Source organism: Oncorhynchus clarkii, chromosome 7, assembly GCF_045791955.1.
Source record: "Oncorhynchus clarkii lewisi isolate Uvic-CL-2024 chromosome 7, UVic_Ocla_1.0, whole genome shotgun sequence".
Lineage (NCBI taxonomy): Eukaryota > Metazoa > Chordata > Actinopteri > Salmoniformes > Salmonidae > Oncorhynchus > Oncorhynchus clarkii.
This window is the reverse complement of record NC_092153.1, coordinates 72232291-72257448: the sequence shown is the minus strand read 5'-3', so window position 1 is coordinate 72257448 and position 25158 is coordinate 72232291. Positions and strand designations below refer to the sequence as shown.

At 43.4% G+C, this 25158-nt stretch overlaps 2 protein-coding genes across 2 annotated transcripts; one reads left to right on the top strand and one right to left on the bottom strand.

Moving 5' to 3' along the window:
- The first annotated feature begins 1635 nt into the window (after nucleotides 1-1635).
- Nucleotides 1636-9127, top strand: LOC139413804 (homeobox protein TGIF1-like). Its single transcript, XM_071161578.1, has 3 exons — nucleotides 1636-1933; nucleotides 3967-4217; nucleotides 5390-9127. Exons 1-3 carry the CDS (start codon nucleotides 1915-1917, stop codon nucleotides 6473-6475), a joined length of 1356 nt encoding a protein of 451 aa, XP_071017679.1. The 5' UTR covers nucleotides 1636-1914; the 3' UTR covers nucleotides 6476-9127.
- A 2652-nt stretch (nucleotides 9128-11779) lies between these two features.
- Nucleotides 11780-16444, bottom strand: LOC139413803 (myosin regulatory light polypeptide 9-like). Its single transcript, XM_071161577.1, has 4 exons — nucleotides 16311-16444; nucleotides 13689-13890; nucleotides 13161-13322; nucleotides 11780-12884 (listed from the first exon to the last, which is right to left on the bottom strand). The coding sequence occupies exons 2-4, from the start codon at nucleotides 13870-13872 to the stop codon at nucleotides 12709-12711; spliced, it is 522 nt and encodes a 173-aa protein (XP_071017678.1). The 5' UTR covers nucleotides 13873-13890; nucleotides 16311-16444; the 3' UTR covers nucleotides 11780-12708.
- Between the last annotated feature and the right edge of the window lie 8714 nt (nucleotides 16445-25158).

Sequence of the window (25158 nt, the reverse complement as noted above, 5' to 3'; positions counted from 1 at the left end):
AGGCACAGCATGCCTGGAAAGGGTAGCCCAAGGTAAGGGTACCTGTCAACCCACTCCCCTGGTTCAAAGGCCTACAAAGTAAAAAGAAGCCCCCTCCTGAATTGTCTGTGCACTTTGGTTTGTACCCTTGGCCTACAAGGGTTGGGAGTGTAGAAGAACCAACACTCTTAGCAGAAGAGATATGTAGCAATTCTTTTTTTACTATAACAAACAATAATGAAATATTTTATGAAACAAGCATATATTTTATTGACTAGGATTTGTTCAGTATTGATAATGCTTCACAAGTTAGGCTGTGTATGTCAGGGTTTTGGTTTAGTATAAAGGGTTGAGATAAAATGTGAATGAGTGGTTGTTTTGTTCATAAAATGAGATTTACTATGATTCTTGTATTTATATCTACTCTGGTAACATTAATGCATATTGTGGAATACCAAATTAAGTAAAATTGGTATATGTTAAGATTTTATGATATCATTTTATGATAAAGCAATTCCATAGCCTGGTCTCTGTTCGTGCTGTGTCTTGGCTTGCCAACTACTATGGTCATTGTCATGCAGCACAAACAGATCTGAGACCAGCTAGTAATTCCCCATGTGCTAATCAATTTATTTTACTTTTTATTTAACCTTTATTTAACTAGGCAAGTCAAATCACATTCTGTTGTAAATAAAAATGAAATCTGAATGCAGAGAACCACTCCATCTTTTACAATGCTGTAGATTTATTTATACAATTACAATGAGCTCATTTGTTAAAATATGTACTGTAAAATACTATGAAGAGAGAATATCATTCAATAAAATGCACACAATACTTTCTCAAACCGTTCACAATGGTCATTTTGTTAATCCTCTATCAGGTTGATGGTGTCAGAGATTATTTTATTACAGTGAGTAATGGGATTATTATAATCTACACAGGGCTATATAGGCTAGTCTATAATCTAATCTAGACAATCTAGAGATTGTAGTCTGTCTAGTGCGTCATTTGGTTAGTCTTCCACACCAGTGACTATTTACATTCTTGTCACATTGTATTATCACATAATGCAAATTCCTACCTAAGTGCGAGACAAAAACTAAAATAATATTGCCTGACATGTAGATATTGTGCAGTGGCAACAACAAGCTTTCAGAGGCAGCCCCACGTACAGCACCTAGAGTATTTTGCTGCATATGAAAGAGGATGGGAGCAAGGTGAGAAAGCTTCGACTTTCTCCTGCAGTTGTTAGGAAGATTCTGCTGTTCTATTGACCAGACTTTTTACTGTTTTATCACTGCATCCATTAGTGGCCGTGGCCCACTGTTGCTGTCAAGATTTTTGATCCCGTTTATGTAACAAGAAAACTTGATCGTTTCGGTTACATAATAAACGCATATTCCGAGTACATGAGGAAACCCCCTTGGTTTGCTGGCCACTATAATATGTTGGCAAAAACAATAGGTCGTGTGTGTTAATTTCAATAATGTCGGAAACAAAACAACATTATTCAATAAAATCTTGTACTGGATTTTGAATTAAATGCTTCGCCTGTCAGTCACTCAGGAATGATGACACGGCATGTCTACTGGAAAGAAAGAGCGGTGATTGGATCGCGCAGATACAGGAGGCGGGATCATTCCATCTTCTACTGTCAGATTGGTATAGAGTTGGCTTTGCTTCTGCAGGTAAAAAGAACTGAGCGACACAAATTATGAAACATTTGTTCTAGCAAGACATCGAAACGCGATAGAACAACTGCACGCTTATGTCCCAAGAAAAAAATATTTGAAGCCTTGAAAAGCAAAGTAAAAGCGTGCAACACCTTTAGCGCTTGGAAACAAAATCTCGCTTTGTCAACATTTAGCCGGGGCACGCATTTTACAAGGAACTTCGACAGCTGCGTGTTTTCGAGCAAGCCATCAACAAAGAATGAAACCCCTAAAACGAGGTAGGCTGAAATTAGCCATGTTATTTTTATTTCCAGGTATTAATTGTTGCCCTGACCGTGTCTGACGGTTTGCCTGGTGTGCTCGCACGTTGGTGTTAAATGGAATGCAGTTTTTTGTTGCGAGCAAATGCAGCGTGTGTTTGTTTGAATTTGGAGGGACAGCTAACCAGCTAGTTATCTTTGGAAGCAAGCATGGTGTCCATCTGGCGGAGCGACAGAACAGTCCTACATGCGCTATGGCGTGCGTTCAAAGGGTTCTTTGTACGTTTGCTACGTGACGATGGGAAGATGGCTAGCAAACTTAGTCAATGTTTTCTTTGCTCATTTGTCGAGCTCTAACAGGAATTTCTTATTTTCGCTATTTTTTTGCATTTGGAAATTGATTGCTTTCAGCTAGATAATTTTGATTTCACTGGAACTGTTAACTGCACTAGACCAGATTGAATGGAACAGAACAGAATACCAATCACTGACGCGAACTTCATTGTTTGCTTTGTAGCCTGCTAGCCTTAACAGCTAGCTAGTTAACTAGCTAAGTTACGTTGGCTGTAATGCCATTTTCGCCTTGAGGATTTTAGTGAATTTAGCAACTCGATTTCTACTCACGCCTTTGAAGTTTAACGCATTGAGTAATTTAGAAAATATCATATTAGCTCTAAGATAAGAACGGCCTTTACTTTGTAGACAGTTGAGGTTTGATAGAGGAGCAACGTGTGACGTAAATTAACTGACTTCAAGCTAACCTCATCAAACTAGTTAGCTCAAATTATCCCACTTTTTATGACCCACCTGGAGTGCATTCATTAGCTACTAGCTAAAATACAGTCATTACCAGCTGTGTAACGGGATCGCTAGTAACTTTAATTGCTACTTTCAAGCTGTTCAATGGACAAAATATTGACAGCACAACTCAAACCACTGAAAATCCAGTGTTTTAGGCAGTATAAAAATAACTAGTTTACCAATTTAAGTCGTTGGCATATTTAGTTTGCTATAATCAATTATCAGTTTTGCCCTTTCATACACTTACAACTTTTAAAAAGATTATAGCCGCAACGTTACTGTAAACAATTGGATGGACATTCAATTTGGGCATACAAACAAGTGAGGAGTGTCTCCAGGACTCTGAATTTCCCTGGCAAGAGGTGAAACTGGTCCCCCTGCACGGTCTATAGCTCGCCTCCCGCTGGAGATGGTGATATGCACACAATCTCCTTTGTAAGGACAGGCTGCCCCCCGGGGGTCAGATTTCAACCAGAGAAAGACATTTACTGCATTCTATACCCTGGGAGAAAGCATGCTTCATTTTGAGTTGCCCCCCCCCCCCACAACATAAAGTGATTTGGGGAATGAATATATTGTTCTGAATGTGTTTTAGTTCAATTAATGGCACATCACTTTAATAGTAAGTTGTCATTGATGAATGCTTTTAGTTGTGCTTACCTGACTGCTTCACCCATACTAGGTCTCTAACTCTAGGTGGCATTCTGTCTTGTCCATACAGTTCGCAACCATTCACTTCGACCCACGACAGCCCCACGTGAACCACAATCGTCTGGATTGTAAACGTTTAGAAATGTAATTCATCGCCCGTGGTACGGCGTTTGAAACATATGGCCCTTATTGTACATCAGTGAAAGAATCCAAATAAAAAATATGCACTTATTGTAGCAGTTTTGGACAGATGCATACAGCTATGGGTGCCTCCATCCGACAACGCTACACTACCAGAGTAGCTTACACACAGGTGTTCAGAGCATACTAGATGGCTAATTGGCACAGGTCACCCCATGTTTTCTGTAAACAAGCGTCTCAATTTAACCCTTCACCAAAGCTATTTCTTTATAGGTTGGTGAATGTACAATAACAAACAGGCCTACACAATAAGTAGATACGTAACATGGTAATCTGATGGAGGAAACAATGCATTCCATAACAAATGAGTGAATGTCCAACCCTGTGAACAGTGTCCACCATACAAACACTAGCTCAGCCAAACTGACCCCCCCCCCCCCCCCCCCTCTCCTCCTCAGCTCTGGAAGAGGAGCAGATACAGGAGCTGTCGTCAGCCATGTCTGACAGCGACCCCTTTGAGGATGACGGCTTTCCCCTTGACCTGTCAGGGGGCGGCGTGGCCTCGGGTAAGCGGCGTCGCCGCGGCAACCTGCCCAAGGAGGCGGTGATTGTGCTGCGGACCTGGCTGTATGAGCACCGCTACAACGCCTACCCTTCAGAGCAGGAAAAACTCAGCCTGTCAGATCAGACCAGCCTCTCCGTGCTACAGGTGAGTGGACCGGCCTAACATGGTAAAATGTTCTGATTATGCTGTGGGGTAGATCTCACACTGACCCTAACAAGGCTGGATAGATTTAAACTCACACTATTTGAACTGTTACAAATGTTTTATACATTTTAGGTCTGGTTTCATCATGCTCCCCTTACAAGTGTAGTGTTGAAATGAATGATTTACAATGTCCTCCAGTTGAATGGTTCCAGATATGCTGATTAGCTCCTGATGCAGTGTAAACAGTTGATCACAGCAGACACTTGGGGCAAGATGAAGCCATGACCACCTACTCGCCCTGTCGAAGATAGTTGTTTATGAGATATTGTGTTCTCTATTGGCCTCGTGTGCGGGGCGCTAAACGCCGCAGCACCTATAGGCCTACTTCAGGCCGTTGCTAAGTATTCTATAAACAGCGATCCATCCCATGGTATTTACTTCGTACTTATCATCGTACTTCAGCCCTTGGGTGTTTCACAACAGTGTAGCAAATATCCCATGACTGATGTACTACTGTACAGATGAATTTGACACCGTTACAGCAGCCCTTGTAGGCCAACCATGTGATGTTTCCTCTTCCCTCCAATACACACACACACACACACACACTCTCACACCCCAGGAGTTGGTGACATGAGCAGACAGAGCAAGAGGCTAGAGCAGACAGCCGGCCCAGTTTTAACTCTTTATTATATGAGTCAGTTGAGCTAATTATTAGGGTCTTCTAGTTGACTTGAAGCCAGACAACCGGGCTGCAGTGTTGTGCCCCTGGCTGGCTGTGCACTTCTCTGTGGCTAATTTTTCACCCGAGACTTCTTTAATGCCAACAGTCTGAGGCCCCTCATCTCACTGTGTGTGGGGGAGATGTTTCCCACTAGAGGGCGGTAACCAGGCCTAAAGGTGAGGGAGACTGAGAATATGTGGGCGGAAGTCTATTTCCAAACAACTGGCCTCGGCCCAGTTTTAACACTTTATACTGGTCAGTTGAGCTAATTATTAGGGTCTTCTAGTTGACTTGGCACACACACACCAAAAAAACATTTTTCTAAGTGACTTGAGATTTATTTCTGTAGTTTGGCTCTTGGCGGAAGCCTAGTTGGGCCCTTGAGATGCACCCAGTTTGTTTTCTCAGTCATGCAGGCATTGTTAAAGGAACTTCCTCCACTTTCCAGATATGCAACTGGTTCATCAACGCCCGTCGCCGCCTCCTCCCTGACCTCCTCCGCAAGGACGGCAAAGACCCCACCCATTTCACCATCTCCAGGCGGGCAGGAAAAGGCGAGGGTCGCTCATCCACTGGTGGTGGAGGTAGCTCCCCTGAAAGCCCCACCTCCTCGGTCCCCTCACCAGCCCTGCCCCCACTCCGGCCCTCGGTCATCCGGCCAGCCCCCACGCTGGACCTCAGCCTCCTGGGCAACACAGCCACGGCCATTCTGACGGGAGCCGGCTACCCAGGCCAAGAGGGCTGCTGCGTCCAGGCCCTGATGCAGCTGGACATGCACGTTCTCCTGAGGGAGGTCGAGGAGAAGGGCTCTACGGTTATTAGCGCCAGTCCCATTGGCGGGCTATTCAACACGCCACCCCCCACCCCTCCGGAGCTGTGCCCCGGCCAGGACTTCAGTGACCTGAGGCTGCTGGTGGACGCAGCTCTCCAGAGGGCCGCTGAGCATGAGAGTCAGACGAAGGCCACTACAGAGGCCACGGTCTGCAGCAGTGCTATGGGTCTGACCCTTCCACCAGAGCCGAGCCAAGCTACGCTGAGTCCCACGGAAAAGGCTGTGGTGTCCGCAGTTTCAGTCCCAAGCCCCGGCACGGTCTCTTCAGCACCTAAACTCACCCCAGCCCTTTCCTTCATTCCTGCGCCAAGTCTGCCTCCTCGCCAGGCCAAAATTCCAGTCCTAGTGCCAGTTTCAACCTCTGTCCCAACATTCATCCCAGCACCAATCAAACCCCCTGTGTCAGCCCTAAGTCCTGTTCAAACCTTCACCCCATCACTAACTTTATCCCCTGTCCCAGTCTCATCCCCAACTTTAGCCCTAGTCCAAGCACCTCCGCCAGCCCTCACCCCATTCCTAGGCCTTTCTTCCTCCATCCCCAGCAGCAGCAGTGTCCAGAGGGCCCAGTCGGTGGCCAGTGTGTGGAGCATGGTCCACAGCGATGTTCCAGTTCGACAGCCTGGTCCCGTGGCACAGACTCCCATAGCCACAGTGTGGGGGGCGCAGCACACCCTGCATGCTGTCAGCGAGACAGTCAACTAGAGCCACGGCCCACACCCTGGTCTGTATATGGGGGCGCACCAAGCTGTGTATATCTGAGAACATATTCCTTTCATCAACCCACTGATCCTGTATGTCTCTGCTCTGCAGTTTGAATATGACAGAACTGTCATATACATCAGACACGGGGATGGAAATACAAGTGTTTTAAAGACGATGCTTTTTTAAAGCATTTTTTAAATCAGGACTTTAACAAAATATTTTATCCAATAGAGCCTGTTGCTGGGCAGAAGCTGTCTACTTGTCAACATTCCAGAGTATAGGTTAAATGTGACGTCAACATAGAACGACAACACAACGTTCTATTATGTAGTTTTGAACTTACTATCTCAACCATTTCCAAACGAGGACATTTCCTTCCCCTGTTATACATTTTTTTTAATGTCTTGAAGCCAGCACCAGCAGATCTAGCCTCATCAGTAGCAGTACCGGACTTGGTTGAATGTATAAAGCGGAACTCGATGACTTTAAACCCTGGCTGTCTAGCCTGTCAATCATTCCCACCAAGGGCGGACTTGGGGCGGAGACAACCGTGTTTGTTTCAAGCGCTAGTGTCGTGCTCCTCCAGTACAGTTTATGCACTTTAGATTTTCATTTTTTAGTCCGGCCTTCACAATCTCAAGCATTCCGACGCCCCCTTCCCCCTCCTCACAATGCCGGAAGACAGGCGGAAGGGAAATTGATTGTACTGCAGTGTGCCTGACTGCACAGCTCCAATGTCCTTCTCTCCTTGCCTTAAAGTGACTGTAAACATGTGGCCACCAGGGATTCTACATTGAAGACACACACCCAAAATTATCAGTCGCAAAGTATATGAACACTACCATTTTGTTTTACTTAAAAAAAATATTCATTTTAACCCATTTCCAAAATTGTATCTCAACGGGTAAGCAGTATTTGTGTGTATATATGAAAAAGGAGGAATGTTTTTTTTTTGTATTGCTCTCTGTTATCTTTATGTATTGTGTATGATTTCCTGGGATGTTTTTAATGTGGATGTGAAGGAGGTGACATCCCTGTGTGTGTGAACGTAAGGTCATGTAACACAACTCAATTTCTGTGGTCGACGCTGAAGGCTTAGTCAGGTGACGCCGTCAGGCTAGTGCCCTAGTATGCCATAGTTGATGGATGAAGACTGTTACAAACATTTTCAAGCTTTTGGGTCATCCTGTTTGGGGAGGGTTTGACCCAAGTAGCAAATCATTGGAGCCTTAAGATCTGGTCCTTGTATTTCAAACCAAAATGTCTGAATTGAAATACTCTTAGTTGTTCCCTCGGATGACAAAGGCTGGTCAGTGTTGTATTGAAGTCATTGATCAATGTTGAGGTTATTGAGAAGCAAACTGTCTGGAAAATTTGACTCTCCTTTCCTCTCCTCTCTGTATTTTCTCTCTGTTAGTGGACTATATCCTCTCTACAGTGTTACTTATTCTTATACGGTTGTAGTTTCCATGAAACGGTCTTAGTTCACATTTTATGGCTAAATCCTAACTTTGTCGCAGCACAAACATTACTGCTGCTGCAAAGTCTTATATTCTGTCAGGTCAGTTCAAACAGGTCCAACTTCGACTTTTCTCTATTCTTTTCAACTCTTAAGCTTTGAAAAGACCATTGTGTTACAATTCCAGAAAATGTTTGATCTTCCAGCTAGAAAGAAGCATGATAAGAGCTGATATGGAATGTTGTTATTATTAGCCTGGGTTTGTGACGCGCACTGATCCCATTCTCTCCGTCATGTCTCCCAGATATGTAGGGTTAGGGCTACTCCTGGATTTCTTTCATACGGCTGGATGTCGGCATTGTTTCCTGATTTGTCGTTGGGAAAGGTAGATCGTACAGGTACTCCACTAACGGAGATGTGCTGAAGAGTTTTAAGGCTCACACACGCCGCACCCAATGTGGATCTAGCATTCTGCCTGTCATTCAGCACGCTGTCTTTTGGGGACCTGCTGTATATTGACTGCCAAAATTTTAATGTGTTTCTATGTGTAAAATCGGTGCGCACTCGGTTGGCAAATTATGTTCACAGGTGCTAAGTATTCTCGGCCAGCAAACACTTTTGGTGCGTCTGAGCCCGTAACTCCTCAAACAGTTTGGGGGAAGGAAGGGGTTCCTGGTCATAGTGATTTGTAAGAAATAATGGTGTGAATAGATATACAGTACAATTTAAGCGGGTACGTGGTTTATTCATTACTACATGCCACTGACTACATGTTACTTGTTGTGATACTGGAAACAACCTGGATACTGGACATTATTTAGAAAGATATATATATATATATATATATATCAGGTTTTGGATGCAGAATGAAACTTGGGTCGTAGATGCCAATGTGAAAATGCATGTAAATTCATCAAGGTCAGGTGTTTCTCTTTTGGCATGAATTGTAGCTGAAATGACAATGTGTAGCTTCTCAATATGACCAATTGCATCCTAAAGATGTTTTTCCATTTCACTGTATGAATCATGGCTGATGTATTGAAAGTATAACTGGCTATCGTGCCTTAAACATGGGATTGAGGGATATACCCCTTCTACATAGAAACTTTTGAATAGTCTGTGCAATATATGCCTTAAACTTTAAATGTGTTTTGTACAAGCATTTCAGAGAATAAAAGTTTTTCTTTTTCATATGCTTAGTGTCACATTACCATGTCCTTTTGTCTCGCAGCACTAAGATTAATGACACAGAATTGACATTGACAAGATATTGTACCATGGGTGCCCTCCCCCAGTTCTATCCAAGACAACAATTTTCATCTAAGTTGAGTCCAAAGGTCTACTGAACCTTTTAGATGGTCACCTTCCTGCCACCCAGGACCTCTATACTGGGCGGTGTCAGAGGAACTCCCTAAGCAGACTGTTCTCTGCTACTGCATGGCAAGCTGTACCAGAGCACCATGTCTGGGACCAAAAGGCTCCTGAACAGCTTCTTCCTCCCAAGCCATAAGACTTGGAACAGTTAATCTGTATCCTGAGTGGAGCAGTGGTCTAAGGCACTGCATCTCAATGCTAGAAGCGTCACCACAGACACTGGTTCGAAACCGGGCTGTATCACAACCGACTGTGATTGGGAGTCCCATAGGGCGGCGCACAATTGGCCCACCGTCATTGTAAATAAGAATTTGTTCTTAACGGACTTAAATAGTTAAATAAAATTATCATATGACTGACTACCTGCACTACTTGCATACACCCCCCCTTTTTTTTGCAATTACCCTAGCACAGGCTTGACGTACACTCACTGGACTCTAACCACACAATACCTGGATAAACACAGAAAACAAATCTGTCTGTGGTAAATTAAATTGATTGGACATGAGGTCCCACAGTTGACAGTGCATTTCAGAGCAAAAACCAAGCCATGAGAAGGAATTGTCCGTAAAGCTCCGAGACAAGATTGTGTCAAGGCACAGATCGGGGGAAGGGTACCAAATTTATATTGATGCCAAACTTTGCATTTGGTCAGTATTCAGACCCCTTCACTTTTTCCATATGTTACAGCCTTATTAAAAAATCTACACTACTCCCCATAATAAAGCAAAAACTTTTTTTTTAAAGATGTTTGCTAATGTACATATTATAAAAAATAAATCACGATTACACAAGTAATCAGACCCTTTACTCAGTACTTTGAGGCAGCATTTTACAGCCTCGAGTCTACTTGGGTGTAGTTAGGGTCGTTGTCCAGTTGGAAGGTAAACCTTTGCACCAGTCTCGGGTCCTGAGCTCTGGAGCAGGTTTTCATCAAGGATCTCGCGGTACTTTGCGCCGTTCATCTTTCCCTAGATTCTGACTTGTCAAGTGGGAGACTGCTGAAAAACATCCCCACAACATGGTGCTTCACCGTAGGGATGGCAATGGCCAGGTGATGAGCGGTGCCAGTTTCCTCCAGACGTGACGCTTGGCATTTAGGCCATCTTGGTTTCATCACTCCAGAGATTCTTGTTTCTCATGGTCAGAGTCCTTTAGATGCCTTTAGGAAAACTCCAAGAGGGCTGCCATGTGCCTTTTACTAAATAGTAAAGGCCTGATTGGTGAAGTGCTGCAGAGAGATGGTTGTCCTTCTGGAAGGTTCTCCCATCTCCACAGAGGAACTCTGGAGCTCTGTCGGAGTGACCATCGGGTTCTTGGTCACCTCTCTGACCAAGGCTCTTCACCGATTGCTGTTTGGCCAGCTCTAGGAAGAGTCTTGGTGGTTCCAAACTTAAATTTAAGAATGGAGGCCACTGTGTTCTTGGGGACCTTCAATGCTGCAGAAATAATTTGGTACCCTTCCCCCCGATCTGTGCCTTGACACAATCTTGTCTCGGAGCTTTACGGACAATTCCTTCTCATGGCTTGGTTTTTGCTCTGAAATGCACTGTCAACTGTGGGACCTCATGTCCAATCAATTTAATTTACCACAGACTCCAAGTTGTAGAAACATCTCAAGGATGATCAATGGAAACAGGATGCACCTGTGCTCATTTGAGTGTCATAGCAAAGGGGCTGAATAGTTATGTAAACAAGGTATTTTTTACATTGGCAAAAATATCAACCTGTTTTTGTCATTACAGGCTATTTTGTGTAGATTGCTGAGGATTTTTCATTTAATTCATTTAGAATAAGGCTAATGTAACAATGTGAAAAAAGTCCAGGGGTCTGAATACTTCCGAATGCACTGTACATTCATATTCCTTCACATGCTGCTGCTACTCTAGGTTTATATATGCAGTCACTACCCCAACTAACCCGTACCCCTGCACATTGACTTGGTTCCAGTGCCCCTTGTAAATAGCCTCGTTATTTAGTTTATATTTTTCCTTTATTATATTTAGCTTTTTTTGTTGATGCATGAGGTGAAACAATATTAATGACCTTTAAAGTTGATCTGCATTGGGAGAAATGTCGACACTGGCCGCCCCAGGCACATTTTTGTTTTTGCATCGTCATAAAACAAATCTGTACATAACACTGTTCTCTCACGTGCAATGATGTCCGGGGGGGGGTGTTCACTGTTTGAAGTAACATATTGTAATATCGCAAACGGGGTGGCAGTTTCACTGCTACTGATTTCAGCTAAGACTCGGTGACTCTTGAAATACTGCCTAGTCTACATCTGGTGCTAGTGCTTTAACCTGGACCACTTCATTTGATCATACATTTTTATGGCACATGCTTCTTAAATGACAGGTTGTAGACTAACAGTGAAATTATTTCTTGCAGGTCCTTTTCCAACAATGCAGAGTTAAAGACACACAGTAAATATGAAGTATTCTTCTCAAAGTGTCACAACTGCAATGTAAGAGAATATCAATCAGTTTATATTTTATTTTCTCTGATATAATATTAAAAGGTATTGAATGCTGCACTGAATGCAGCAGGACATTGAAATTACTAATCTGGAATAAAGGACACAGTGGAATGTCACTTCAGGGTCCTTTGTTAGTCCTATACAGGCATGATCATTTTCCTTAAACAATAATTCAACCCAAACATGATTATACCCGAACACAACCAAGCCCAACCTCTTCCTTCTGTTCTCTCTTATGAAAGAGCAACGAGTAAACAATTTCAAAAGGCTGACTTTCTTCACGACATCATCCCTCGCTTTCTTGTACAGGTCTGACCCTTCATGTTGAGTGTTTTATCTTGAATGAGGTTGTGGTGCATCAATGCAGGCAGAGTTAGAATAGACCTGACCAGATGACAAGGAGATATGACTAGCACTGGGAAACATGTCCAACGAAAGAAGGGTGGAATGATAAGCATTTAAGCAATGAAGGTAACATACAACCCGTCAAAAACATTACATTAATAGACAGAAGAGAGTCCATTACAATGTGGTTTTCCAACACAGCTCCTGGATAGAAGGTGCAGTTCTTTACAGAGGCGGTGCTGGTGTGAGGCAAGAAGAGGTACTTGGCTGGTATGTAGTGCTGAATGCTTTTTGGGGGGAGTGGGCCACACATACAAAGGCGTTCAATGCATCTCAAGAGTCTAATATTGCTTCCTTTCACCTTGTCACCTTTCCTGGAATGGATTAGAGTAAAGCAATATTCCGATCACTGGGAATTTCAGAAAGGATCCAGAGAGGAAGCCACTACAGACTTATTGAGATGCACTTAGCTGAGATACACTCCTCAATGGATAATCACCATTGACTATAAAAGAGAAGTCCATTCCATCTAAAAAGCACTGTGTGTGCGGGCCGCAAAGCAGTTGTCTCTCCCTACATGTCGTCCTTGTCCTTAGCTCCGTGTTTGAGGATGCGGGTGAACTCGGCGTAGTTGAAGTTGCCCTTCGTGTCAATAGGCGCCTCACGGAACAGCTCGTCCACTTCCTCATCAGTGAAGCGGTCGCCCATTGTGGTCAGTAACTCTCGCAGGTGGTCCTCATGGATCACTCCTACAAACGGGAGAGTGAGGCGGGTCATCATCTGTCTCTTTCCTTGATTCTTCTCATCCTCTCTCCTTCTCTAAACATTGGAGAAGAAGGTCCGAGTGGGGGGACCTTGAACCTTCCCAATACGGTTGAGAAGGTGGTAAGAAGAGAAGCTGAGAAGAATCGAGGATAAGAAGTCTGTTTTTTTTCTCCTTTTAAGTGTTTGACATTACTGTGAAGGTGGATGCTAGTGGTTGACATTGAAGAGTGTTTGTGAGTGTGCGTGCTCGTGTGTCTCACCAGAGCCCTCCTCATCGAAGCAGGCGAAGGCGTTGCGGATAACGTCCTCGGGGTCGGTGCCGTTGAGGCGCTCTCCGAACATGGTGAGAAACATGGTGAAGTTGATGGGCCCCGGCGCCTCCGCCATCATCCCCTCCAGGTACTCATCTGACGGGTTCTTACCTGGGGACCACAACAGAACACTCACACCATAGTCAACATTAAGTGGTAAAATCTGAATTCTGTTCGAAGGTAGACATTGAGGAAATATAAATATTATGGTTCAATCCCCATTGAACCAATGTTAAATTGACTTATGTGCCCAGTTGGACGTTATTACCGGTCTGCATGCTTATTGGTAGCGCTCTATCTGACAGTACTGGTATTTAACTGGGAAACGTTCTGTTGCTATACATCTCTAAGGTTGTTTTTGGGGAGGATGTTTCAGTCTAGAATTGATGAGTATACGCTCGTTAGGTCTTGTATATAGAATATAGTCAACCCACTAACAACAGGTTCCTATGTGTTCCCCTTTGGCCTATGTCTTACCCAGTGAGGCCAGCATGTCATGAAGATCCTCCTTGTCGATGAAGCCGTCTCGGTTCTGGTCGATCATGTTGAAGGCCTCCTTGAACTCCTGGATCTGAGACTGGTCGAACATGGCGAACACGTTGGACGTGGCCCTCTGGGGCCGCTTCTTGGTGGTCTTCCCCTTTGCACGTTTGCTCGACATGGTGGTGGTTGGATGGGCCTAAGGCGTGCAAAATAGGATATGGATGGTTACGGTTGGGTGAAAGATACGACTCCCCAAAGTGGGCTGTTGTATTGGGGAAGCGGATGGTTCTCATCTCTCCCACGGGAAATGTCTCCCCCAAAAAAGACTGAATAAAGAAAAATGCTCTTAATTTATCATGGCACAAGAGTATAAATGCAAAAGCCTGACAGTGATGATTTAGTTAGGCCTACTTGTCAACCTCATCAGCGTGATTGCGATATGCGCTGAATAGGATCATACATGAGCAAAAATTTTACATAAATTGTCTAGGTAAGGCTAGGGACTTCACTTGGTGCCAGAAAATTGGTTATTACTTAGTCTCAATTATTCAATATTCAGTCTCTGCATTGGTGCCAGATGCCATCGACCTCCAAATTACACTTTCTCTCCGCACCAAAGATTCAGGTTGTGCCACTGCTAACTGTCATCTGCAGTGAACAGTGTGAAGAGGTCACAAGATAGCCAACTGGTATCCTGGGAGAACAGGCCAAACTTAGACCCGTCACTCAGTGTGCGTCATTGACGATGTGTGCACAGGCGGGGATAGTGCTGCTGGGTGGTGGCACATCAGAATACAGACTGAGCGAGAGCCAATACCATACAGGAAGTAACATGTCATTAAGGTTGAGGTATAATGAGTTCATTGACTGCCAGACTATGACATAATGCATTGAGAGCCACTGAAGCATGTTATTCATATCAATGATTCGCTTAGACTCAGGGACGCTCTCCACACAAAATCTCTTCCTCATGTTGGATGACTGACAGAGAAACAAAACATACTCTCTCTCTCTCTCTACTGGCATGTGGTACAGGAGATAACAGCACTGGTAACCAAGATATAAAGCAGACTACCATAACATCATTTAGCAAGCCTTATTTGAGCATAGATGGGAACGACGTGTGTGTTTGCATGAGTGTGATAGAGGTAGATCACAAAATCATGGCCATGTTCAGCAGGCACAAAATTAGAGATTGTTTTTAAACGTCAAAACGTTCTCATTGGGGCAATGTCAGTTGGTACCAAAATATTTTCTACCATTTCATCCCTACTGAACAAGACCCAGTTGTCCAGTGACATAACCCAGTCAAATGTTAGGCAAACGACAAGTCTCTCTCACTCAGTGTGTCTCCGCTTGCTATTGGAGGTAACAGAGATGTAAGGGAGTTGTCACTGGCGAACTGCTTGCTCATTGTCCAGCTTCATTTCAAAGGATGAAGGAATTTTAAGATTTGGGCCTGGGGGCAAATGTTTCTTCTCAGAAGTTCTCAGTCCTTCTCTTTTCCATGTGTTAATAACACATCACCATGACTAGGGGGCTGTTCAAAAATGAGAATGTTAGAAGTGAATTTCTCAGGGTTGAGTTGCCTGATTTCCTGTAATATTTCATATTCTTGTAGAGGGATGACTAGATCACTATGTCATTGTAAGCACATCTTGCACAACCATTTAAAACGGATCAATTAGTCTTGTCCAAACCCTCATCTCATTCTAACTAACTAGATCTTTAGTCTGAAGCCACCTTGGAAATCTGTGTTTCCCAACTTCACTCTAGAATTAATTTCTAGGCCATTATTACTTCACTGCTTCTGCAACCAATTGAATTCCTCAGGTTTCTCGACTGGCTGACTCACCGATTAGGTTTAGAAAACATTTCAAGATCATCATTGGTTTGTTATTCTCTGGGATGTACTGTGTGTTTATCAGTGTACCAACCACACCTCATCTCTGCGGTCAGGGCCCCACTGACCAGACACACACACTAGCAGTTATGTCAATCACTGTCTTGACCTAACCACCTAACCTCTCATCACGGACACCACTACTACTTCTGAGGGGTCAGCACTGGGGAAGTTCCTAAATGCGACATACTTTAACAGACCTAACCAACCTCTCGGTGTCTAAAAACAGGTAAACATAAGGCTCTAGATTAGAAGTGAGGCAGTTCCATTGCGTTTTTTCATTGTTCCCCTCTAATCATTGACTGATTTAGACCTGGGACACCAGGTGTGTGCAATTAATTATTAGGTAGGACAGAAAACCAGCAGGCTCCTGACCTCTTCGAGTAAGAGTTGAAGAGTTGAATACCCCTGCTCTAGTGTTTAGAAAGCTCTATACGGGGCACAGAGTGGTGACAACTGGTCAAATCTTAATTCCACAACACCGTGATGAGTAGCTACACCAGATGACCCTAGACCTGTGACTGGTCGCTTTAGGCATACAAGAAGAACTCAGAAACCCTATCCAGCCCTCACCTTGAACTCAGCTTTTACAAATGTTGACAGTTTCCCAAACAATTCTGACTAATGCTTTAAAAGTGTCACATCTAATACCAACATAAAATCCCTCTAAGATAAACAACATTAAGGAACATGTTTTTAAAAATCCATCTCACCTTGGCTTCAGGTGAATTGTAGTTGTTTTGGGGAGTTCTCTGAGGCCTTCTGTCTGGGTCTCAGTGCTTAGTTGGAAGGGAAGCAGGCAGTACCACTGAAAAGTTTGTTTAAAGAAAGTCTTCAACCGGCCCATCCCACTCCTCCATTGGCCAATCGCCTTGCCCGGCTGTCCCAAACAGAGCCAGCCCTGCTCAGGCATTTACCCATACAAGGGAAAAGAATGTGCAGGCCTGCAGCTCACCACTGCCACAGCGGAGCCAGGGTTGTTTGGCAATGGGAATATGGCTGAAATGACAGGAACTCTGATAAGCTGCCTTATTTAGAGAAAAAGCTAAAGGGCCGCTGTGCGGACGATCTGTCTATGGTTTGTGGTTTTACATCTGGGAGGGAGGGAGAAGATGATAGGAGCCGCGTTCTGAAGCTCCCAGTTGTTTGAAAAGCTGCCTGGGGGACTCCTTAATAAGGCAGTTTGTCTGGCCAAGCTACTGTCTGGATCTCTAGGGAACACCTTTTTATCATGTCATTGCTGTACAGTAGCATAAGTTCTTCTGTGGTACTGTTCTCTGCCATATTGAAAACAACTGTTATGCTGTTCCAATGAAATTACACATTTATATTGTGTTATTGTTCTTGCAAATACCTACCAAGAAACAAAATATCTGGTCACATTTGAGTTGCACAGATGCACTTTTTGTAACTACACAGTAATTGTGTTAGCATAATTTGGTCAATGTCTTTTACGTTTCACCTTTTAACACCTGATTTACTTAACAAATGGCAAATCCAATAGGTGGTCCAGGTCGGGGGGGGGGGGCTTCCTCTTTTATTCTCCATCCTTCTCTATTGTTCCTCAACCAAGGGGGACGGCTGATGACATCACATTTGACCATTAGACCAACTCCTTGAATGCCCTACTCCTTGGAAGTTTGCAGTTGTCTAAAAAACACTATTTTGCTTTAGTGTGTGTACTTTACTGTACTAATACTTGGGATATTGCTTTTCAACAGGAGAAGTTCAAAAATGGCTAGAGGACATCTTTAAGAGAAGTATAAAATAGTGTATTATGGATGTAAGTTTAAAGTGTATGAAGGGTTTGTCAATGACTTTTCAGGTTCTCTCTTTCAGTGGACTTATGCAAATGATGTGTTTATGGAAATTGTGTTTTTTTATCAATATAGATTTGCAATAAGAGTTTTGCTTTGACCACATTTTACATTTGCAGAATAACCTGTACTTCATATGTACAAATAAAAAAATGTGTGTATTGAGCTTGCAAGTAAGCATTTCACTGTACTGTTTACACCTGCTGTATCCTGTGCAGGTGACAAATACACATTTGATTTGTTTACATGCAATGGGTATAAATGTCTGCCTGGAATGATGCTCCTATGAAACTCCTATACTTTGCTTTATATTGCCTATGATACTACTGTGTGCAGAGCATACTGGAGTCCATTGCATACCATGGCCTGTAAACAAGAAAAGGATGCCGTCTGGTGGCCAGAGAAAGTTCGTTTTTTTTGTATAATCTACAATCATAATGATCGTTTTCTGATTCTATCATAAACTAGCGTTTCCCAAACTCTGTATTCGGGACCCCAAGGGGGTGCACGTTTTGGTTTTTACCCAAACACTACACAGCTGATTCAAATGATCAAAGCTTGATGATTAATTGATTATTTGAATCAGCTGTGTAGTGCTAGGGCAAAAACCAAAACGTGCACCCAACCCAGTTTGGGAAACCCTGAAAAACAATACAGTACTATAATTGTGACGTCAACGAATTGTGTGACAATTCTGATCTGTTATATAATTTTTCATCTTATTAATTAATCGATCCCATCATTCATAAATTATACTTTATATGTTTTATTTATTTCACCTTTATTTAACCAGGTAGGCTAGTTGAGAACAAGTTCTCATTTACAACTGCGACCTGGCTAAGATAAAGCATAGCAGTGTGAACAGACAACAACACAGAGTTACACATGGAGTGAACAATAAGTCAATAACACAGTAAAAAAAAAAAGAGAGTCTATATACATTGTGTGCAAAAGTCATGAGGAGGTAGCAGATGTTTAAAGTTGGTGAGGGAGATAAAAGTCTCCAACTTCAACGATTTTTGCAATTCGTTCCAGTCACAGGCAGCAGAGAACTGGAAGGAAAGGCGGCCAAATGAGGTGTTGGCGAGGTGCACCTGCTTGAGCGCGTGCTACGGGTGGGTGTTGCCATCGTGACCAGTGAACTGAGATAAGGCGGAGCTTTACCTAGCATGGACTTGTAGATGACCTGGAGCCAGTGGGACTGGCGACAAATATGTAGCGAGGGCCAGCCGACTAGAGCATACAGGTCGCAGTGGTGGGTGGTATAAGGTGCTTTAGTAACAAAGTGGATGGCACTGTGATAAACTGCATCCAGTTTGCTGAGTAGAGTATTGGAAGCTATTTTGTAGATGACATCGCCGAAGTCGAGGATCGGTAGGATAGTCAGTCTTTCTAGGGTAAGTTTGGCGGCGTGAGTGAAGGAGGCTTTGTTGCGAAATAGAAAGCCGACTCTAGATTTGATTTTCGATTGGAGATGTTTGAAGTATTCGGCCCCCTTGAACTTTGCGACCTTTTGCCACATTTCAGGCTTCAAACATAAAGATATAAAACTGTATTTTTTTGTGAAGAATCAACAACAAGTGGGACACAATCATGAAGTGGAACGACATTTATTGGATATTTCAAACTTTTTTAACAAATCAAAAACTGAAAAATTGGGCGTGCAAAATTATTCAGCCCCTTTACTTTCAGTGCAGCAAACTCTCTCCAGAAGTTCAGTGAGGATCTCTGAATGATCCGATGTTGACCTAAATGACTAATGATGATAAATACAATCCACCTGTGTGTAATCAAGTCTCCGTATAAATGCACCTGCACTGTGATAGTCTCAGAGGTCCGTTAAAAGCGCAGAGAGCATCATGAAGAACAAGGAACACACCAGGCAGGTCCGAGATACTGTTGTGAATAAGTTTAAAGCCGGATTTGGATACAACAAGATTTCCCAAGCTTTAAACATCCCAAGGAGCACTGTGCAAGCGATAATATTGAAATGGAAGGAGTATCAGACCACTGCAAATCTACCAAGACCTGGCCGTCCCTCTAAACTTTCAGCTCATACAAGGAGAAGACTGATCAGAGATGCAGCCAAGAGGCCCATGATCACTCTGGATGAACTGCAGAGATCTACAGCTGAGGTGGGAGACTCTGTCCATAGGACAACAATCAGTCGTATATTGCACAAATCTGGCCTTTATGGAAGAGTGGCAAGAAGAAAGCCATTTCTTAAAGATATCCATAAAAAGTGTTGTTTAAAGTTTGCCACAAGCCACCTGGGAGACACACCAAACATGTGGAAGAAGGTGCTCTGGTCAGATGAAACCAAAATTTAACTTTTTGGCAACAATGCAAAACGTTATGTTTGGCGTAAAAGCAACACAGCTCATCACCCTGAACACAGCATCCCCACTGTCAAACATGGTGGTGGCAGCATCATGGTTTGGGCCTGCTTTTCTTCAGCAGGGACAGGGAAGATGGTTAAAATTGATGGGAAGATGGATGGAGCCAAATACAGGACCATTCTGGAAGAAAACCTGATGGAGTCTGCAAAAGACCTGAGACTGGGACGGAGATTTGTCTTCCAACAAGACAATGATCCAAAACATAAAGCAAAATCTACAATGGAATGGTTCAAAAATAAACATATCCAGGTGTTAGAATGGCCAAGTCAAAGTCCAGACCTGAATCCAATCGAGAATCTGTGGAAAGAACTGAAAACTGCTGTTCACAAATGCTCTCCATCCAACCTCACTGAGCTCGAGCTGTTTTGCAAGGAGGAATGGGAAAACATTTCAGTCTCTCGATGTGCAAAACTGATAGAGACATACCCCAAGCGACTTACAGCTGTAATCGCAGCAAAAGGTGGCGCTACAAAGTATTAACTTAAGGGGGCTGAATAATTTTGCACGCCCAATTTTTCAGTTTTTGATTTGTTAAAAAAGTTTGAAATATCCAATAAATGTTGTTCCACTTCATGATTGTGTCCCACTTGTTGTTGATTCTTCACAAAAAAATACAGTTTTATATCTTTATGTTTGAAGCCTGAAATGTGGCAAAAGGTCGCAAAGTTCAAGGGGGCCGAATACTTTCGCAAGGCACTGTAGGTACTTATAGATGTCCACATATTCTAGGTCGGAACCATCCAGGATGGTGATGCTAGTCGGGCGTGCGGGTGCAGGCAGCGAACGGTTGAAAAGCATGCATTTAGTTTTACTAGCGTTTAAGAGCAGTTGGAGGCCACGGACGGAAGGAGTGTTGTATGGCATTGAAGCTCGTTTGGAGGTTAGATAGCAAGGTGTCCAAGGAAGGGCCAGAAGTATACAGAATGCTGTCGTCTGCGTAGAGGTGGATCAGGGAATCGCCCGCAGCAAGAGCAACATCATTGATATATACAGAGAAAAGAGTCGGCCCGAGAATTGAACCCTGTGGCACCCCCATAGAGACTGCCAGAGGACCGGACAACATGCCCTCCGATTTGACACACTGAACTCTACAAAGTAGTTGGTGAACCAGGCAAGGCAGTCATTAGAAAAACCGAGGCTACTGAGTCTGCCGATAAGAATATGGTGATTGACAGAGTCGAAAGCCTTGGCCAGGTCGATGAAGACGGCTGCACAGTACTGTCTTTTATCGATGGCGGTTATGATACCGTTTAGTACCTTGAGCATGGCTGAGGTGCACCCGTGACCGGCTCGGAAACCAGATTGCACAGCGGAGAAGGTACGGTGGGATTCGAGATGGTCAGTGATCTGTTTGTTGACTTGGCTTTGGAAGACCTTAGATAGGCAGGGCAGGATGGATATAGGTCTGTAACAGTTTGGGTCCAGGGTGTCTCCCCCTTTGAAGAGGGGGATGACCAAGGCAGCTTTCCAATCCTTGGGGATCTCAGACGATATGAAAGAGGTTGTACAGGCTGGTAATAGGGGTTGCGACAATGGCGGCGGATAGTTTCAGAAATAGAGGGTCCAAGTTGGCAAGCCCAGCTGATTTGTACGGGTCCAGGTTTTGCAGCTCTTTCAGAACATCTGCTATCTGGATTTGGGTACAGGAGAAGCTGGGGAGGCTTGGGCGGAGCTGTTGGACGAGGTTGGAGTAGCCAGGAGGAAGGCATGGCCAGTCGTTGAGAAATGCTTGTTTAAGTTTTCGATTATCATGGATTTATCGGTGGTGACTGTGTTACCTAGCCTCTGTGCAGTGGGCAGCTGGGAGGAGGTGCTCTTGTTCTCCATGGACTTTACAGTGTCCCAGAACATTTTGGAGTTAGAGCTACAGGATGCACATTTCTGCTTGAAAAAGCTGTCCTTTGCTTTCCTGACTGACTGCGTGTATTGGTTTCTGACTTCCCTGAACAATTGCATATCGCGGGGACTATTCGATGTTATTGCAGTCTGCCACAGGATGTTTTTGTGCTGGTCGAGGGCAGTCAGGTCTGGAGTGAACCAAGGGCTATATCTGTTCTTAGTTCTGCATTTTTTGAACGGAGCATGCTTATCTAAGATGGTGAGAAAGTTACTTTTAAAGAATGACCAGGCATCCTCAACTGACGGGATGAGGTCAATATCCTTCCAGGATACCCGGGCCAGGTCGATTAGAAAGGCCTGCTCGCAGAAGTGTTTTATGGAGCGTTTGACAGTGATTAGGGGTGGTCGTTTGACTGCGGACCCTTAGCGGATACAGGCAATGAGGCAGTGATCGCTGAGATCCTGATTGAAGACAGCGGAGGTGTATTTGGAGGGCCAGTTGGTCAGGATAACGTCTATGAGGGTGCCCTTGTTTACACATTTAGGATTGTACCTGGTTGGTTCCTTGATGCTTTTTGTGAGATTGAGGGCATCTAGCTTAGATTGTAGGTTAAGCATATCCCAGTTTAGGTCACCTAACAGAACAAACTCTGAAGCTAGATGGGGGGGCGATCAAGTCACAAATGGTGTCCAGGGCACAGCTGGGAGCTGAGGGGGGTCGGTAGCAGGCGGCAACAGTGAGAGACTTATTTCTGGAGAGATACATTTTTTAAATTAGAAGTTTGAACTGTTTGGGTATGGACCTGGAAAGTAAGCCTGCAAAGTAATGTCAATCTCTGCCGTAGACTGCAACTCCACCCCCTTTGGCATTTCTATCTTGATGGAAAATGTTATAGTTGGGTATGGAAATCTCAGAATTTTTGGTGGCCTTCCTAAGCCAGGAATCAGACACGGCAAGGACATCGGGGTTGGCAGAGTGTGCTAAAGCTGTGAGTAAAACAAACTTAGGGAGGAGGCTTCTGATGTTGACATGCATGAAACCAAGGCTTTTTCGATCACAGAAGTCAACAGGTGAGGGTGCCTGGGGACATGCAGGGCCTGGGTTTACCTCCACATCACCCGCGGAACAAAGGAGGAGTAGGATGAGGGTGCGGCTAAAGGCTATCAAAACTGGTCGCCTAGAGCGTTGGGGACAAAGAATAAAAGGAGCAGATTTCTGGGCGTGGTAGAGTATATTCAGGGCATAATGCGCAGACAGGGGTATGGTGGGGTGCGGGTACAGCGGAGGTAAGCCCAGGCACTGGGTGATGATAAGAGAGGTTGTATCTCTGGACATGCTGGTTATAATGGGTGAGGTCACCGCATGTGTGGGAGGTGGGACAAAGGAGGTATCAGAGATATGAAGAGTGGAACTAGGGGCTCCATTGTAAACTAAAACAATGATAACTAACCTGAACAACAGTATACAAGGCATATTGACATTTGAGAGAGACATACAGCGAGGCATAAAGTAATCGCAGGTGTTGATTGGGAGAGCTAGCTAAAACAACAGGTGAGACAACAGCAGCTAATCAGCTAACACAACAACAGCAGGTAAAATGGCGATGACATTTATTCTGACAAATAAAATACAATTTTATTGGCATACACATATCTGCAGATGCTATCGCAGGTGCAGCAAAATGTTTGTGTTTGTAGCTCCAACAGTGCAGTAATAATACCTTGCAACACAAAACAATAAACACATATTCCAAAAATGTTAATAGAAAGAATTAAGAAATATCAGATTGAGCAATGTCATAGTCCATAATATAAACAGTACCAGTCAAAAGTGGACACACCTACCATTCCAGGGTTTTTCTTTATTTTTATTAGTTTCTACATTGTAGAATAATAGTGAAGACAGCAAAACTATGAAATAACACATGGAATAATGTAGTGACCAAAAATGTGTTAAACAAATCAAAAAATATTTTATTTGAGATTCTTCAAAGTAGCCACCCTTAGCCTTGATGACAGCTTTGCACCATCCAGCTTTTGTAACTTTTGGAGTACCCAAACTCAGTAACGTAATCTTAAGAGGGAAGACAAATGCATGTTAGCAATTGAACGACATCTATTGCAGGATAAATCAATGTTAAAGTTGACATTGCTGGCTATATATGGATGTTACATTTTACTTTATGGGTTGGTTATGGTTGGTTAGGCTTCTTCTAACCCATCGCTTTCTACTACATATAATAATATGATTAAAGTATATCTTTACATTAAATACCAAAGTCTAACAGAATTCCAGTCATTCCAATAAATGTAATGCCCCTTGATCTGTTATCTTCAAGTATAGATTAGCCAAATTGTTTTACCTGAGCATGACCCCAAAACTAAGGATTTATTAACCAGCCCTACTGTTGTTTATGATTTTGTTGTCATGGGGGACTGATTGGACTCATTGATTCCAGTTGAAAAATGCTGCACTCATGGAATGACATGCTTTGAGCACTACTGAAAAGTGCTATTTACATGTGAAAAATGAATGCCATATGCTGCATTTGCTATAGGCCTATTGTTTAACTTTTTGTTGCTGACACTTGATAATATGCAGCTGTTTTAAAGGGCAAATCCACAGATGAAACAATAACAAAACAGTTGCCCTGCCTCTTTTGATAAAAGCTGAGGGATGGGCCTGGAGAAATGTGACCACTCTCAGATTAATATACAGAGCTATGGATGCAAGGACTGACCATCCATGATATATATTTTTTTGTTTTAACCATGTTAGGAGGCTATTCAGTGTGTGTTTACATTTACAATGTTTACAAACATTGGAATAAAACAAGCTTATATTTTTGGTTCTCATGAGTGTGACAGTTGAACTAAGCTCATAAAACATTAAAGAATCAATGAAGATATATTTATATTACCGTTCAAAAGTTTGGGTTCACTTAGAAATGTCCTTGTTTTCCATGAAAACATACATGAAATTAGTTTCAAAATGAATAGAAAATATTGACAAGGTTATAAATAATGATTTTTAATAGAAATAATAATTGTGTCCTTCAAACTTTGTTTTCGTCAAAGAATCCTCCATTTGCAGCAATTACAGGCTTGCAGACCTTTGGCATTCTAGTTGTCAATTTGTTGAAGTTATCTGAAGATATTTGACCCCATGCTTCCTGAAGCACCTCCCACAAGTTGGATTGGCTTGATGGGCACTTCTTACGTACCATACGATCAAGCTGCTCCCACAACAGCTTAATAGGGATGAGATCCGGTGACAGTGCTGGCCACTCCATTATAGACAGAATACCAGCTGACTGCTTCTTCCCTAAATAGTTCATGCATAGTTTGGAGCTATGCTTTGGGTCATTGTCCTGTTGTAGGAGGAAATTGGTTCCAATTAAGCGCCGTCCACAGGGTATGGCACGGCATTGCAAAATGGAGTGATAGCCTTCCTTCTTCAAGCCTTCCTTCAACCCTGTACAAATCTCCCACTTTACCACCACCAA